General features: G+C 39.1%; 1 protein-coding gene across 1 annotated transcript in view; it reads left to right on the forward strand.

The window, feature by feature from the left end:
* The first annotated feature begins 3,961 nt into the window (after positions 1-3,961).
* The window catches only part of MORC1 (MORC family CW-type zinc finger 1), a 175,321-nt gene continuing 165,192 nt past the window's right edge, over positions 3,962-14,090 (forward strand). Inside the window, 3 exon segments of the mRNA XM_063113301.1 lie at positions 3,962-4,026; positions 7,725-7,778; positions 12,656-12,690. Coding sequence (XP_062969371.1) covers positions 3,962-4,026; positions 7,725-7,778; positions 12,656-12,690 — 154 coding nt within the window.

The following is a 14,090-nucleotide window of genomic DNA, read 5'->3' on the forward strand; positions in this document are numbered from 1 at the left end:
TGGAATGATGTATTTCCTACTTTGAAACCTGATACAGTTTGCCTGCCAAATTTTAACCTTCTGAAAATAGAAATAAGGTGGCTTTCTTTTCATATTCTTGGGATGTACCATAGAGCTGCCTCTCACCTAATAAATGACTGATTCACTGGATAAGCCAATAATGAATCCAAATTACATATCACCCTGATATACAAACTCCCCTCCCAATGCTCTCCTTCCTTAGCTGGCCAACCTTGTCTCTTCCTGTGCTTCAGTCTAATAATTCTAGTTGTTGTATTCTACACAGGTGTCTTGCCCCTTCCTCTGTCTTTCTGTTCTGATGGCTGCCCCTGTCTGCAGTATCTTCTTTCTTCCTGGCCAACTCATATTTACCACTTCTGGCAAGAAAAAGCTTAGCTATCACTCTCCATAATAAATACTCTTCTGCTGATGCCCAATGATTTAAAGAAAGTATGCTTCTGGTGCTTTCTGGAATGGTTTACCTCTATCAGTTAGGAATAGTTTTGGCTTCAAGTAAAAAAAAAACGACACAATTATAATGACTTAAATAAGGCTTCATTTTAAGTTTTGCTTTATAACAGGAAATCTGGAGGTGAGTGGCTGCTGGCTTTGGTTTAGTAATTTAAGAATGTTTGGGACAGCTTCATGTGGTTCTCTTGACTTTTATTTCATGGATGCAAATGACACCCAAAGATCCAGGCATCAGGCTTGTATTCAAGGCAGACACATGAAAGAAGAGAGATAGAGCCAGCCCTGCCTGTGCCTTTTATCAGAAGAACAAAAGCATTACTAGAAACAACTTAGCACACTTCTACTTCTATCTAATTTATGAGTACTGGGTCAGATGGCCATCCCTCATTGCAAGAGAGCACGGGAAAGCAAGTTTTCAGCTCTGGGATTGAAAGAATAGAGGTGGGTACGGCTATTGGGTTAGCTACTTCAAAGTGACTGTGTTATTTTCTGTATCATCTAATACCATCACTATTCTTTGGGAATTTTTCCACAATCTCCAGAGGTGCTTACCACTGTGCTGAGTACTTGAGGATAAAGATTGCAGGTTATATAGATAACAGAGAACTGAGGTAAAGAAAACCCTACCATTGTGTAGCATGGAGTAGACTAGATGAAAACATCTAGAGATGTAAACATACTGACAAGATTGTCTTACACAAATGCAAGAAAATGAGTAACAAGGGTGTGAATTGCATTCAGAGATATTTTACCATTCTCAGTTGAGGGTCATTGGCCTCTTTTAACATGATCAGTTTAATAGCATTTGCTTAATATGCTAAGGTCACTTCTTAATTATAATTTTTAGGAAATGGCATATCTTTGTGGATAGCTGGTATGTTCAACATCAGTTTTTTATGTTTATAAACTTTGCCTTGAGTTTGAACATGTTGTGAAGAGTAATGCAATGTTGGTTCATACAATAGTTATTTAAATGAAAGGGAAAGTGTAGGGCCGGCCCGTGGCTCACTCGGGAGAGTGCGGTGCTGATAACACCAAGGCCCCGGGTTCGGATCCCATATATGGATGGCCGGTTCGCTCACTGGCTGAGTGTGGTGCTGACAACACCAAGTCAAGGGTTAAGATCCCCTTACTGGTCATCTTTAAAAAAAAAAAAAAAAAAGGGAAAGTGTAGTTTGAAAGATTTGGGCCATCATTTGTGGCTAGAACATGAATGTCCCAGACCTGAAATATTTAGTTAGGAAGAGATGAAGAGTATCTTATCCCAAATAGACTTTCCTTAAAGTCAGGATCCACCATAAGATGCTCAAATGACATTTCCATTATAAATTTCTCCTCCTGCCACTCCTCCAGGACTTTCACCATGAAATTATGTTAATATGAATCTTGAGGCAGGGCTGAGGAAAGTGGCTAGAACAAGGAATCCCGAAAGCACACCTTGAAGAGGAATAAGATTACCTAGAAGGTGGCTAAGCAGTGTTGAAAAGGGAAGAGAGAAAAGGCTTTTGGTGGATTGCGTGCTACGACTCTCAGGCCTCTTTTTAAGCACAATCTCATGGATTCTGCTCTGTGCCCCTCATCCAGGCTAACCAGTACTGTCCACTGCTTTGGAGCTGGGCACTTACTGTTGGAAGGCAGGCTCCACTCAGATTATTAGAAGTGCTTCAGCAATAATCACACCTTTCCCTCTGGTAGAAATTTGATATTACAGCCTTTACTAATTATAGGCTAGTGGCTCCAGTGCCCTCCCAATAGTAAAATTGCTTTGAGATAGCAGCTGGAAATTGGGGTAGTAAAATAAATCCAGAAGAGGCTTGTCACACTTTTATCACCCATAAAATGAAAATAAACTGTCATATTTGTGAAGTTCTGTGGAAGGAAAATTAGACAGACAGCTCAAGTTGCTTAGTAGAGAGAATTCTGCTATCAAAACACCACCACGTCAGCCACTGTTAAATCAAAAATGCAATCAGGAAAACGACTTGGAATGTTTATGTTTACTTCCAGCCTTCAAATTAAAGTAGCGCATCATGTTCCTTTGGGTTGCCATTCAAATTCTCTCTTCCTCTCCTGATTCCTATAAATGTAGAAGCTGATAAACTCCTCTCTTTTGAAATAGAATGGCTACCCCAAAGCTAACTTTCCTTTTTTTTTTCTTTTCTGAGAGCTTTGTTGCCTGTAAGACACCCAGAAAACACAAACACATCTAGTTCACGTTCTTTATTAAATAAATGTTTGTTTCTGCCCTTAAAACTAGTGAGAAACTGGTATAGGGCCATAAAAGAATGATTACACTGTGTAATGTTGAATATACTAATTATCCTGATTTGACCATCATATATTGCACATGGGTATTAATATTCAATGCTGTACCTCACAGATATATACAATCACGTATGTTTCAACAACAATAATAATAAAAGAGACTAACATGTAAAATCTTTGCTGAGTACTATTACACTACCTTAGTTTCCAAGTCTAATAGCCCTAGACATTGAATCAGAGTTTGACCACTTCTTAGAGGTCAACTAGGCAAACTAATTTCCCATCCAAAGCACAACCTTTTCATACAGCATCCCTGACAAATTCTGTTTCAGCTTGGTTTTGATAACTCAAAACTCAGAGCTTTGTGAGTAGAGTAGCACCGTTTGAACAGCTCGTCTACATAGCCCCTCCTTAAATTATTCCTCCCTGCACCCTTCCACCTGCCCCTTTCTGACTTTTGGAACGATACAGAATGTCTAATCTTTGAACCAGACCAGGACATGAAATAATTGAATATAGCTGACAGATAGAAAAGGTGAGTGACTCATCCAGGTGGGGACAGCTCTTCTCACAGAAGGATAAAAAAAACTTCGCTCCACATCACAGCGAAGTCCAAACTCTGCTCTGATTGTCTAATTCTTCCTTTCGGTCTTTCGCTGGCATATCTCTTTTCCCGTTTCTCCCCCTAAAAGGAGAAAACATGATCAACTTAAGAGACACAAGTAGTTAAGCGCTAGGGTTAGAACACAAGGTACGCTCACCTCTGGTGCTATGTAACAAACTGCACGAGCAAAGGGAAACCCACCCGACACTTCCCTGCCACGCGATCCAGATATTCCACAGTCTTAACGTGTGTGTGAGCGTCATCATTTCTGATCAAATTCTAATCCCAGCCATGGGCTCCATTTTCCAGCTGGGGAGTGACTGAGATGGGTTGGGAGAGAAACAACTCTGAGAAGGTTACACATACATCAGTTTCGGAAAGAAACTTCGCTCAGGTGCGTCATTCTCAAGCCGTAAACCCAAGACCGAGCAACAAAGAATAACCTCGCCAGACACCCGGGTCCTCAGGGCAGGGCGAGCTTCGCGGTCCGGCCGCCAGGGGGAGCGCGTGTTTGCCTCCCCGGCTCCCGGCGGCGGGCGTGGGCGGGGGCGGGGCCGTGGGCGGACTGCTGCGGCCCGGGCGTCCGTGTCCCCTTGAGTCACGCGGGTCGTGTTGGAGGGCATGGGCGACAAGTATGCCAAGCTGCGACGGGCACAGCTGCATCTGGATTTCATACATGCCAACTCGTGAGTGCCCAGGTGGGGTGGGAGTGGGAAGGGTCTCTGCTGGATGGAGAAAGGTTTTGTCCATCCTCTAACGAAGTAAGCAATTAAAGAACAAATGGTAAAGCAACCACCAGGGGCTGGAAAAAGAGAGGGATGAATAGGAAGAGCACACTGGATTTTTAGGGCAGTTAAACTACCCTGAACGGTGGGCACATGTCATTATACATTTGTCCAAACCTATAGAAGGTACAAGAGTGAACACCAATGTGAGGTACAGACTGAGTGGTGGTGATGTGTCAGTGTAGATGCAGCATTTTAACAAATGTTACCACTCTGGTGGGGGATTATTATTATTATTATTATTGAAACAATTTATTGTACATATCTGTGGGGTACAGTGTTGAAAATTGGTGGGGATGTTGATAGTGGGGAAGGCTGTGCATATGTGGGGGCAGAAGATAGATGGCAAATTTCTGTACCTTGTTCTCAATTGTGCTGTGAACCTAAAAGTGTTCTGAAAAATAAAATCTTAAAAACACACAGACATGCACACAAAAAACACAAAAACACAAATGAACTCGGTATCATTGATTTATGAAATTATTTATGTATGCATTTATTCGGATTGTGCATGCTTTTTAAAAACAATGAAAACGTGATAAAGATATATTCTGGGCCAGACTGAATTTTTTTGGTACTCTTTAATTAAAACCAATTGGTAGGAAGGCCCCACGTTTATCCATTTAACAAAAGTATAGAATTGTTAGTCAACAGAGCCTAATTTAAATCTCGCCTACCTTTACTCTGCCCAACACACTGACAATTTAAATATTAAAGTTGCTCTTTTAACAGAGTAATTTTCATTTATTGATTTCAACCTCTATGTAGTCTTTCTAAAAATGTAACCTTTCTGAAGATAGGCATCTCACTTTTAGTTATTTGGCCACTTTTTCTTCTCTGCCATGCCCAGGTCCCCTTTAGGGCCACTCATTAGGTGTAATTTCAGATACTCAGATTGAGAGGCAGATGACAGAGGTTTTCTGTCTCTTCTGTCATTTCCAGTACAGCAAAGTAGAGTAGAGCAGTGAATGCTGTGTAATTCACAGTGGTAGGTCAGATTGTTTTGGACTCTTTTAGTAATTTGAATTTGCTAAGAGTACTGACTGATATAAAGTATGTTCCAAATTGAAACCACAGAAATGGAAGTGTAAAGAAAGCCAGGGAAGGCCGGCCTTACTGCATGGGACAAACTGTGTAATTTTGAGGTAGCAGAGCAAAACAGGCAACATTCAGCAGATGTTTAGTTTTTACCTTTCTATGGAAAATGATGTCAAGCTGGAAAGGGTGGAGCAAATGGTTAAAGGTAACTGAGGTAGAGGACACATGAGGAAATAACAGTGTTGAGTGAGTTGAAGGAAAATTATAAGTCCAGTGCTGCAATTTTATCTTGGAGAAGTTCCTTAGCCTCCGTTTTGTGTAGTTTCTGTAGCTAATGCTTTCCATCCTTCCCCTTCCCCCCAACCAGCCTGGGGTACCCACTTTCCCAGCCGCGTTTTCAATTGGTGGTATAGTAACTTAATAACAGAAGTGACAGCAGCATAAAGCAACAACAAAATCAGAATCAAATTGATGGCTTCTCAGCTCCCTCTGGTAGGTTTTTGTTTGAGACTTCTCTCCCTAAAAACCCGAGTGATTTTTTTATTACTCCCTTTGCTTCACCCCCACATGCAATCCATCATCAAGTGCATGCTTTCTCTAAATACATCTCAAATGAATCCATTTTTCTCCATCTCCACTGCCCTTGACTTTGGTCCAAACCACCACCGTCTCTCTTCTAGACTGCTCCATGTAGCCTCTTAACTGGGTTCTCTGCTTCCCATTCTGGCTCCTCTTTGGTATGTTTTTCTGAAAAGCTGCTTAGAGTGGGCTTTTAAAAAAGTAAACCAGATGTATCACTCTCCTTAAAACACTAGTGGTTTCCAGTAGCATGTAGGTAATAAGGTGAGCTCCTCTCCACAGGGTAGGAAACCCTACTGATCCGGCCATCCCCCGTCTCAGCCTGGGATCCCCGTTCTGCTGTCAGCTGAGCACCCTGGTCTCCTTAGTGCTCTTCTGCTTTGGGTCTTTGCCTCTCCTGCTCTTGCTGGAAAGTTTCCACCCTGCTCTGCAAGAGACTGCGTCTTATTATCTTTCAGGGCTCAGGTTAAACGTCTGCTACTGAGAGAGGCTTTCCCTGAGCACCTTGCTTCTCCTCAGCAGTTGCTCTTTCCCACCACTGCTGTGAGGACAGCACCCAATCACAATCTGTCGTAGCTTCGTTATGTGTTTGTTCCCTTGTGTGTTTTCCATGTGCCTTAACAGCTTGTGCTCCAGGACAGCGAAAACCCTGTCTGGATGTGTTGCTTCACGGTTCTCTTGAATGAATTAATTCAGAAACTCACATGGCATTTTTTGGTCAGCATTATTGCAATTACTTTCCCCCCAAATTGTTTATATATTAAAATTTTGTATATTGACTCATGTATTTTAAACTCACTAAAAGGGCTTGTGGTTTATAGTGCTGATTTTGTGAAGCATATCACTTACACTTCTCTTTTACACTATTTTTGATTTTGTACTAGCTTTCCTGTGAGTGAAGAATATCTTTTTTGTAACAGTAGCACTTTAATAGTTTTTTTTAAATTACAAACTTTAAGCCTGACTTGACGCGAGACCTTTCATCACCATCTGTGTTTGAAGTTTAAAATGATAAAAAATGGAGATATGTTTGTGTGTGTGTGTGTGTGTGTGTATATATATATGTGTGTGTGTGTGTGTGTGTGTGTGTGCGTGTGTGTGTGTGTATTTTTTTTTTGGGGGGGGGGATAAATTTTAAGCTAAAGTGTTGTCCTGTGACCTGAGGTGTTTGGAGACTCTGAGACATTGCAGATGATGCTTTCTCTATTACAAATGAACAGATGTTTTTTGATAAGTGGGTCTCTCTTTGTTACTAAATATGAACAGAAAATTATATATTGAATCTTCTCTTACTGTTGTGATAAGGTTGCTGAGTTAAAACAAAGCATGAAACCCTGAAGGCAGCCTGAGTTCACCCACAGATAACCATTTAGCCTTCAAAGTGTAGTAAATAGTGAAGGTTGTCTAGAGTGCTCTGTTACCAAAGATCTGACATTCAGGTATACAGGAGAAAGTGACCCCAGGCAATCCTTGATGTTACTTAGGAGCAGGCTTTTCAGAGTTGGAAAGATTCCACAGAAAAATAGAGATTGGTGGGGCAAATAGGAGCCCCTGCCAATTTCTATATCTGCATGTGGAGCCTTATGGGCTTTTAGTAGACAAGGATTTTGATCAATATTCTTCAGAAATAATTTGGCCTTAAATATTACAATTTTAATGAAAAATTTTCTGGAAAAAAATACTCATATAAATGCTTATAAAACAAGCTTAAAAGGTCAAGTTTGCTTTAAGAATAGTAAGGTCTTTAAAGTCTTTATTTTGTTAGGAATGGACATTTTGGCTAACATGTTCTTACGCCTGGCTTTGCAGTGGAGAACATCTACTTGAGAATCTTGACCAGGCTGAGAAAGTTGTTTCTAGAATAATTTCTTAATTGATTATCTATCTAGAACTGGAGAACATTTGTCTGCAAGTGTCTTGAAACTTTGACACTGATTCCACGCCTGGTTTAACGTTTTGCTTTCCCTTCATTTCTTCTTCAGTACCACCCACAGTTTCCTTTTTGGAGCACTGGCTGAATTGCTGGACAATGCAAGGTAAAGTTTACAAACTGTGGACAAAGGTTATGGAGGGAATTTCATGACATATATCTAGTCTATTTATATTTGAAGATAAAAAGTTAATGTCATTTTTTCTATCTGGAACATTTGTGACTTGATTTCCTATAAAATCAAAGTATTACAGGAAAAAACAGGTGAGAGAAGGAATTATTTGTGTTTATGGTCACACTTGAAGTGCAGGTAAATTTGATTTCTGCTTTTGTGCTAATAACCGTCCAATAGCACATATTCATTTGGATATTCTTTGAGTTATATATCAATATACACTTTTTCTTGAGAATTTATGTTTGGGCGTTTATTATGGTCTGCACTGAAGTGAATTATACCGTTAAAACAGCTAACTGTTGTTGATCTGTTACTATGTATCAGACATGCATAAGCATTTTGTATATAGGTATTAACTCATTCATCTTTATGACAACACTCTGAGGGGGTAATTATTGTCTCAATTCTACATAAGTGGAAATTGATGCACGGAGAAGTTAGATAATTTTTTCAAGGTCACACAGTTAATATTTGGCACACTCCAATTCAAATTTGTGCTGTCTGGCTACAGAACCCCACTACCCAATTTTACTGTCTCTGACAAATGTATTGATATTTGAGAAACCTCTTTAACAATGTGAGTGTCACTCAATAGTATATTTGTAGGGGCTCTCGAGGGACTCAGTTTTTTTAGCTAAATTGAATATTGCATTTGACTTGTTTTGTATTTGTGTTTCCCTACAACAGATTTTTCCACCTTTTTTACAGGAAGCAAAGTGCACCCAGGAAACTGTGCAGTTGTTAGATTACGGATCTCAGTAGGGGGACCTAAAATCCTTGCCACTGGCTGATAACTATATTTCATCCCTTTGCGTTTATCCCCATTTTGGGCTTTAGAAGGAAGAATGACTCTTCTGAGAGTGTGACCAGAGAGTGTAGGCAATTAACCAGCCATCCAGAAACTCCTGCCCAGCACTGGGCCTAACACTGAGCAAAAAGTCCCTATCTCCTACTTTTGTGAAACCCTTTTTGTAGATATAATGGAATCACAGAAAGGGAAGGAAGAGGAGGAAAAGGATAAGGTTGGTTGTCCAGGAGCTGACAGAGAGGGGCCAAGACCAATGAGCACTACTGGTGAATCTCTGCAGGAACTTGTGATGCTGCTGGTGCTTCTGCTGAGAGCTCTGAAGCAAGGCTGCCCCTGCATCCATTGGTCCTGCCTCCTACTGAATGGTTCACTTTCAGCAGCTTGACATCTAACTCTGAAAGAGCACATTTGTCTATTTTGCCAACTGTCTTTTCTCCTCTGAAGTTGTTTCATTCATTCATTTATTCATTCAACAAAGGAAGGAAGGTAAAATCAGAATGCAGAAGAAATAGAACAATGGGAACTGTTTATGGAGTAGAGGGTGATTGGGTGATTGGGAAAGAAAGACTGACTTCCAGCTCAGGGCAGTGAGAGAAAGGTGGTCAATAAAGCGATTCTTAGGGCAGCACTTGTAGCTGGTAGGCCCTTGACCAGGCCCAGCCTGTCTCATGTTTGTTTGGCTCATAGTGAAAGACCACACAGTGTTTGTAAAGAAAATGAATTGTTCATAAAGTTTAGGAAACAGGAGGCCACGTAAAAAAATCTGGCTCCCCTGCTTTCCTTGAAAGATTAGGAGAAGTAGTGACCCTGAGGCCACATTCCTCCAGGGGATGGGCTGACAGTGAGTAGCAGACGCTCTCTTGGGACCAGCCTGTGCTTTCAGTTTTGCCCCATTCCCAGTGGTCCCTGGGATAGTCTGAAGCCTGCGGGTCCTCTGTCTTCAGTGGACTCTTGAGTTTGCCATCAATGCTTAGATGCTAGTATTTGACATCAAACGAAGCTATTTAACAGACTTATTCAAGATGCTCAGTTGGTCTCATGAAGAAGGTCTTTATAAAGTCCCCGTATTACTCTAAGAAATTGTTTATCATTGTATTCAAGATTTTGGTGATTTCCGGACTGGCCCGTGGCTCACTCTGGAGAGTGCGGTGCTGATAACATCAAGGCCACAGGTTCAGATCCCTGTATAGGGCCAGCCTGTGACTCACTGGCTGAGCGTGGTGCTGACAACACCAAGTCAAGGGTTAAGATCCCCTTACCGGTCATCTTTAAAAAAAAAAAAAAAGATTTTGTTGATTTCCTATAGTTGTGAAAGTTAGAACTGAAAGAAATTAAAAGAATATTGTAGAGAGAGGAGAATAGGATGTGGTGGTATAGAAGGGATAGTTGGGGGCCTCAGAGAGAAAGTATCTTGGACTAAAGCCTAAAGCTTCTGAAACTTCTATGGGTTAGAGCATAAAATAACAACTCATATTAATAATACATACTATTAATATGAGTTATACAAGTTTATAAGTGATGTAAGTTTTATAAGCGGAAACTTTTTCTTTAAAAACTTCCATTTCATTTTCCTGACGTTTAGGGATGTTGAGCGTCTCCTCGTATGCTTTTTAACCATTTGCATCTCTTCTTTGGAGAAATGTCTGTTCAGTTCTTTTGCCCATGTCAACAATCAAGTAATCTGTGTTTTTTGCTGTTCAGTTGTAGGAGTTTCTTACCTATTTTGTACATTAACCCTTTATCAGATGTATGGTTTGTGAGTATTTTCTCCCATTCTGTAGGTTGCCTCTTCACTTTGTCAGTTGTGCCCTTTGCTGTCCAGAGGCTTTTTGGTTTGATATAGTCCCACTTGTCTATTTGTGCTTTTGTTACCTGTGCTTTTGTTGTCACAAAGTGATGGTCTTTTATTCATCCCCGGTATTAGTCATTTGTGTCCTCTCTCTTTTTCTCTATCTCTGTCAGCCTTGCTGATCCTTTATCATTTTTCTAGTTTTTTTGAAGAATTGACTTTTAGTTTCTTTGCTCCTCTGTATTTAATGTTGGTTTTATATTTATGTTTCTCCATTTATTTTTATTTCTTTCCTTCTGCTTTTTTTAGGTGTAATGTGCTGGGTTTTTTGTTTGTTTTCTAACTTAATAGACGCTTAGTTTATCTTCTTTTCTAATATATGTAGTTAAGGCTATAGATTTTCTTTCCATCATGGCTTCAGTTATGCTCCCTAAGTTTTGATATGTAAGATTTTTGTAATTATTCAGTTCAAAATACTTTCTAATTTTCATTACAATTTTTTGAGTCACAATTTCTTATTTATTTAAAAATGTATTTGCAGGTAAATAGGGAGAATAATTTCTGGTGTTCTAGGCTGAATAGAGCTAATAACATTACACTATATATTTCTAAATAGCTAGAAAAGAGGCTCTTGACTGTAATCACCACAAAGAAAAGATACAATGTTCAGGGGATGAATATGCTATCTACCCTAATTGAATCATTATACAATATTGTATGTATTCAAACAACACACTGTACCCTCAAAACATGTACAATTAAATTTTAAAATAAAATAAAATTTAAAAATTGTAAAAAAAAAACAAAAAACTTTCCATTTCAGTACAGTGGCATTTATTGAGCATTTATTGTATACATGGTAATTTGTACAATGCATAATTGTGTAATGGAGATATTGAAACTTACGTGCCATGGGATCATGGTAAGGATTTGGAGAGAATTTCTCAAAATATTTCATTCAGTGCTTACTTGACACTCAGGAAATGCCCAAGAAATGGCAGTGATAACTCCAGAATTTCTATATAAGAAGTAGCAGCTTGCTAGAGGAAGGAGGGACTATTGTCTAGGCTTGCAGAACAAGTACAGTATACCTACTCAGACTTTTTGGGGGAAGTTTTGGGTTTGGGACTGAGGAAAATTTGTGAAGAGAATCAAGCTTCCCCATCAAAGTTGCACTAGTGTTTGTTACTGTACCAGGCTTCCTTGTAGACTCCCTCTTCCCTTAACATACCTTCTTCCTCATCAGCTAAGATCTCATGCCTCATTGTCTTCCTCCTTTTTCTCACACCCATGATATTGAAGCCAGGATCTTCTGGCTCTTTCTCCTTTCCTTTTTACATTTTTACTTCTAAAAATAAATTTTTTATGTAAGTTAAATTTAATCTAAAATAATTTTTAAAAATACAAAAATAATATCTGTGAATTTTAGAAAACCAAGAAAATCAGGAAAAAACAAAACAACAACAAAAAAAACTCTCCTGTAAGCTCATCATATAGAGCAGGGGTCAGCATACTTTCCTATAAAAGACCGAATAGTAATTATTTTCATCTCTGTGGGCCTTTTGGTCTCTGTTGAAACTGCTCAACTCAGCCATTGTAGAATTAAAACAACCATAGGCAATATGTAAATGAATGGGCATGAGTGTGTTCCAATAAAACTTTATTTACAAAACAGTGGGTGGGCCAGGTTTGGTCCGTGGGTCATAGTTTGCCAGCCTCTGACCTATAAAAAACCCCTGTTAACATTTTGACTTCTTCCCTTTCATATATGGACACATATATCATGTATGTTATTAAAAATATAATACAGTACATATTACCTAATAATTTACTTTTTCTGTTCATTTTTTAAAGACTAAAATGTATCATGAAAATCATTCTATTACTTCTGGATTATTCTCCAGCCACTTAAAAAAAATTCATATTAATTTTTGTGAATTTTTTTTGTAACTATTATTTAATTCCATCTCTTTTTTAAAATTTCTGAGTTTCAGGCTTTGTAATATTCTCAAATTATGACTGATTATACATCTTAGTATTTAAATGTGCAGTGAAATATTTTAGTAACTTATTTCAAAGCAATTTCAGTGGGTTTTTGTATTGTTTGATATCTGACAATAGGTTATATGCCTCACATAAGCAATTCAGATTAATGCAATTTTTAAAAACAGTTTTGTACTGAAGCAATGATTATTTTTATATTGTTTCCAGAGATTCAGGGGCTGCAAGACTTGATGTGTTTTCAGGTGAGCAGATTTTCTTTCTTCTATTAGAAAAGCCTGTCGTTATTTTGCTTTTATTTTATTTCATGAAATCAAACCACATTCTTTAGATGTATAATGTAATATAAGTGCTTTGTGAGTACAGTGACCCTATGGGAAGCCAGGTTGAGAGAAGTATACTCTGAGAGTCAAATTGTTCACTTGTTAGAGAATCCATTTGCAGAATAGGTCTTCTAGAATTTTGTGAAAGTATCGGAATGATTCGAGCAGTCAATTTGTCTGCCATGAGAAAGAATTTTATTTTAAAAAGCATAGTAACTCAATGGTTATTCATAATTAAGAGTGCCTCATTCCTAACTTATCACAATTTTAAAATGTGTAAGTGAATGTGCAGTATGAATGCTTGAGGGCTACAAAATTTAATTCAAATATGTTTTCTTCATTGACTTCAGCTGTCGTCACAAAGAATTTATTACACTTATTATTTAATCTCATTAGAATATGATGGCAATGAAATTAGGTTCTGTGATCCAGCCCCATAGTTAACACTCCCTAGAGAAACGCACAGGGTGATAACAAGCTTCCCTACTCCAATTCCGTCAACTGTCCTGTAATGTTGGCTATTGGTCACAGGTGAGAGGATGTGGTCCATGATGTAAATCCATAACTGTATTCAACAAGCAACTCAGTTCAGTTCACTTTTCTGAGTGTTTAAGATCCTGAGCCACATGAGTGCTTTGGGTTCATGGGGGAGGTTGCAATGGACATCTCAAGGTATCCGAGGAGCAGTACATGACACTCTTCTTCCTCTTCTACTTTCCAGGTTCGGGAAAGCTTGAGAAATAAATGAGAATCAGTCTTTGTTACTGAAAAATGTTAGGTTGGAGTGTATTGCTTAGTGTGAGAGAGCAAATGGACTTGCTGATCAAACCCCAGGATCAGGCTAACTTACCCGCCTGGTGGAGTCAAGTTTCTCTTGAAACTGGTCTGCCATGGGGAGAAGGGAGCAGAACTCTGCAGGCAGCTCACTCCCAAGAAGAAAGTAGTACAGGATCTGAACTGAGCTTCTCCAGCATATTCTTCCTAAGGTATCCAGTGACATGGGTGAGCTTACCTCCACAGGAGAGAGTAAGGAAAGGGAGAGAGTAGGGCCTATTTAGTGGAGAAAAAGTAGTCTTCTCTTACATGTTCAGTTATATGGAATAAAATAGAGTAAGTCCCTCCAGCTTAGGAGAGATTCAAAGTATGGTGCAAATACAGAGAAAGAAAAAATTATGCCTCATATTAATAAGGAGCTAGGTCTTGAAATATGGATGTGATTTTTGTCCAATAGTCTAGGGTGAAAAGAATATTCTTGTCTAAAGAATTATTACGAGAAAAAGGGCAGGCCTGTGGTTCACTTGGGAGAGTGTGGTGTTGACAAC

This window comes from Cynocephalus volans, chromosome 1 (assembly GCF_027409185.1).
Source record: "Cynocephalus volans isolate mCynVol1 chromosome 1, mCynVol1.pri, whole genome shotgun sequence".
NCBI lineage: Eukaryota > Metazoa > Chordata > Mammalia > Dermoptera > Cynocephalidae > Cynocephalus > Cynocephalus volans.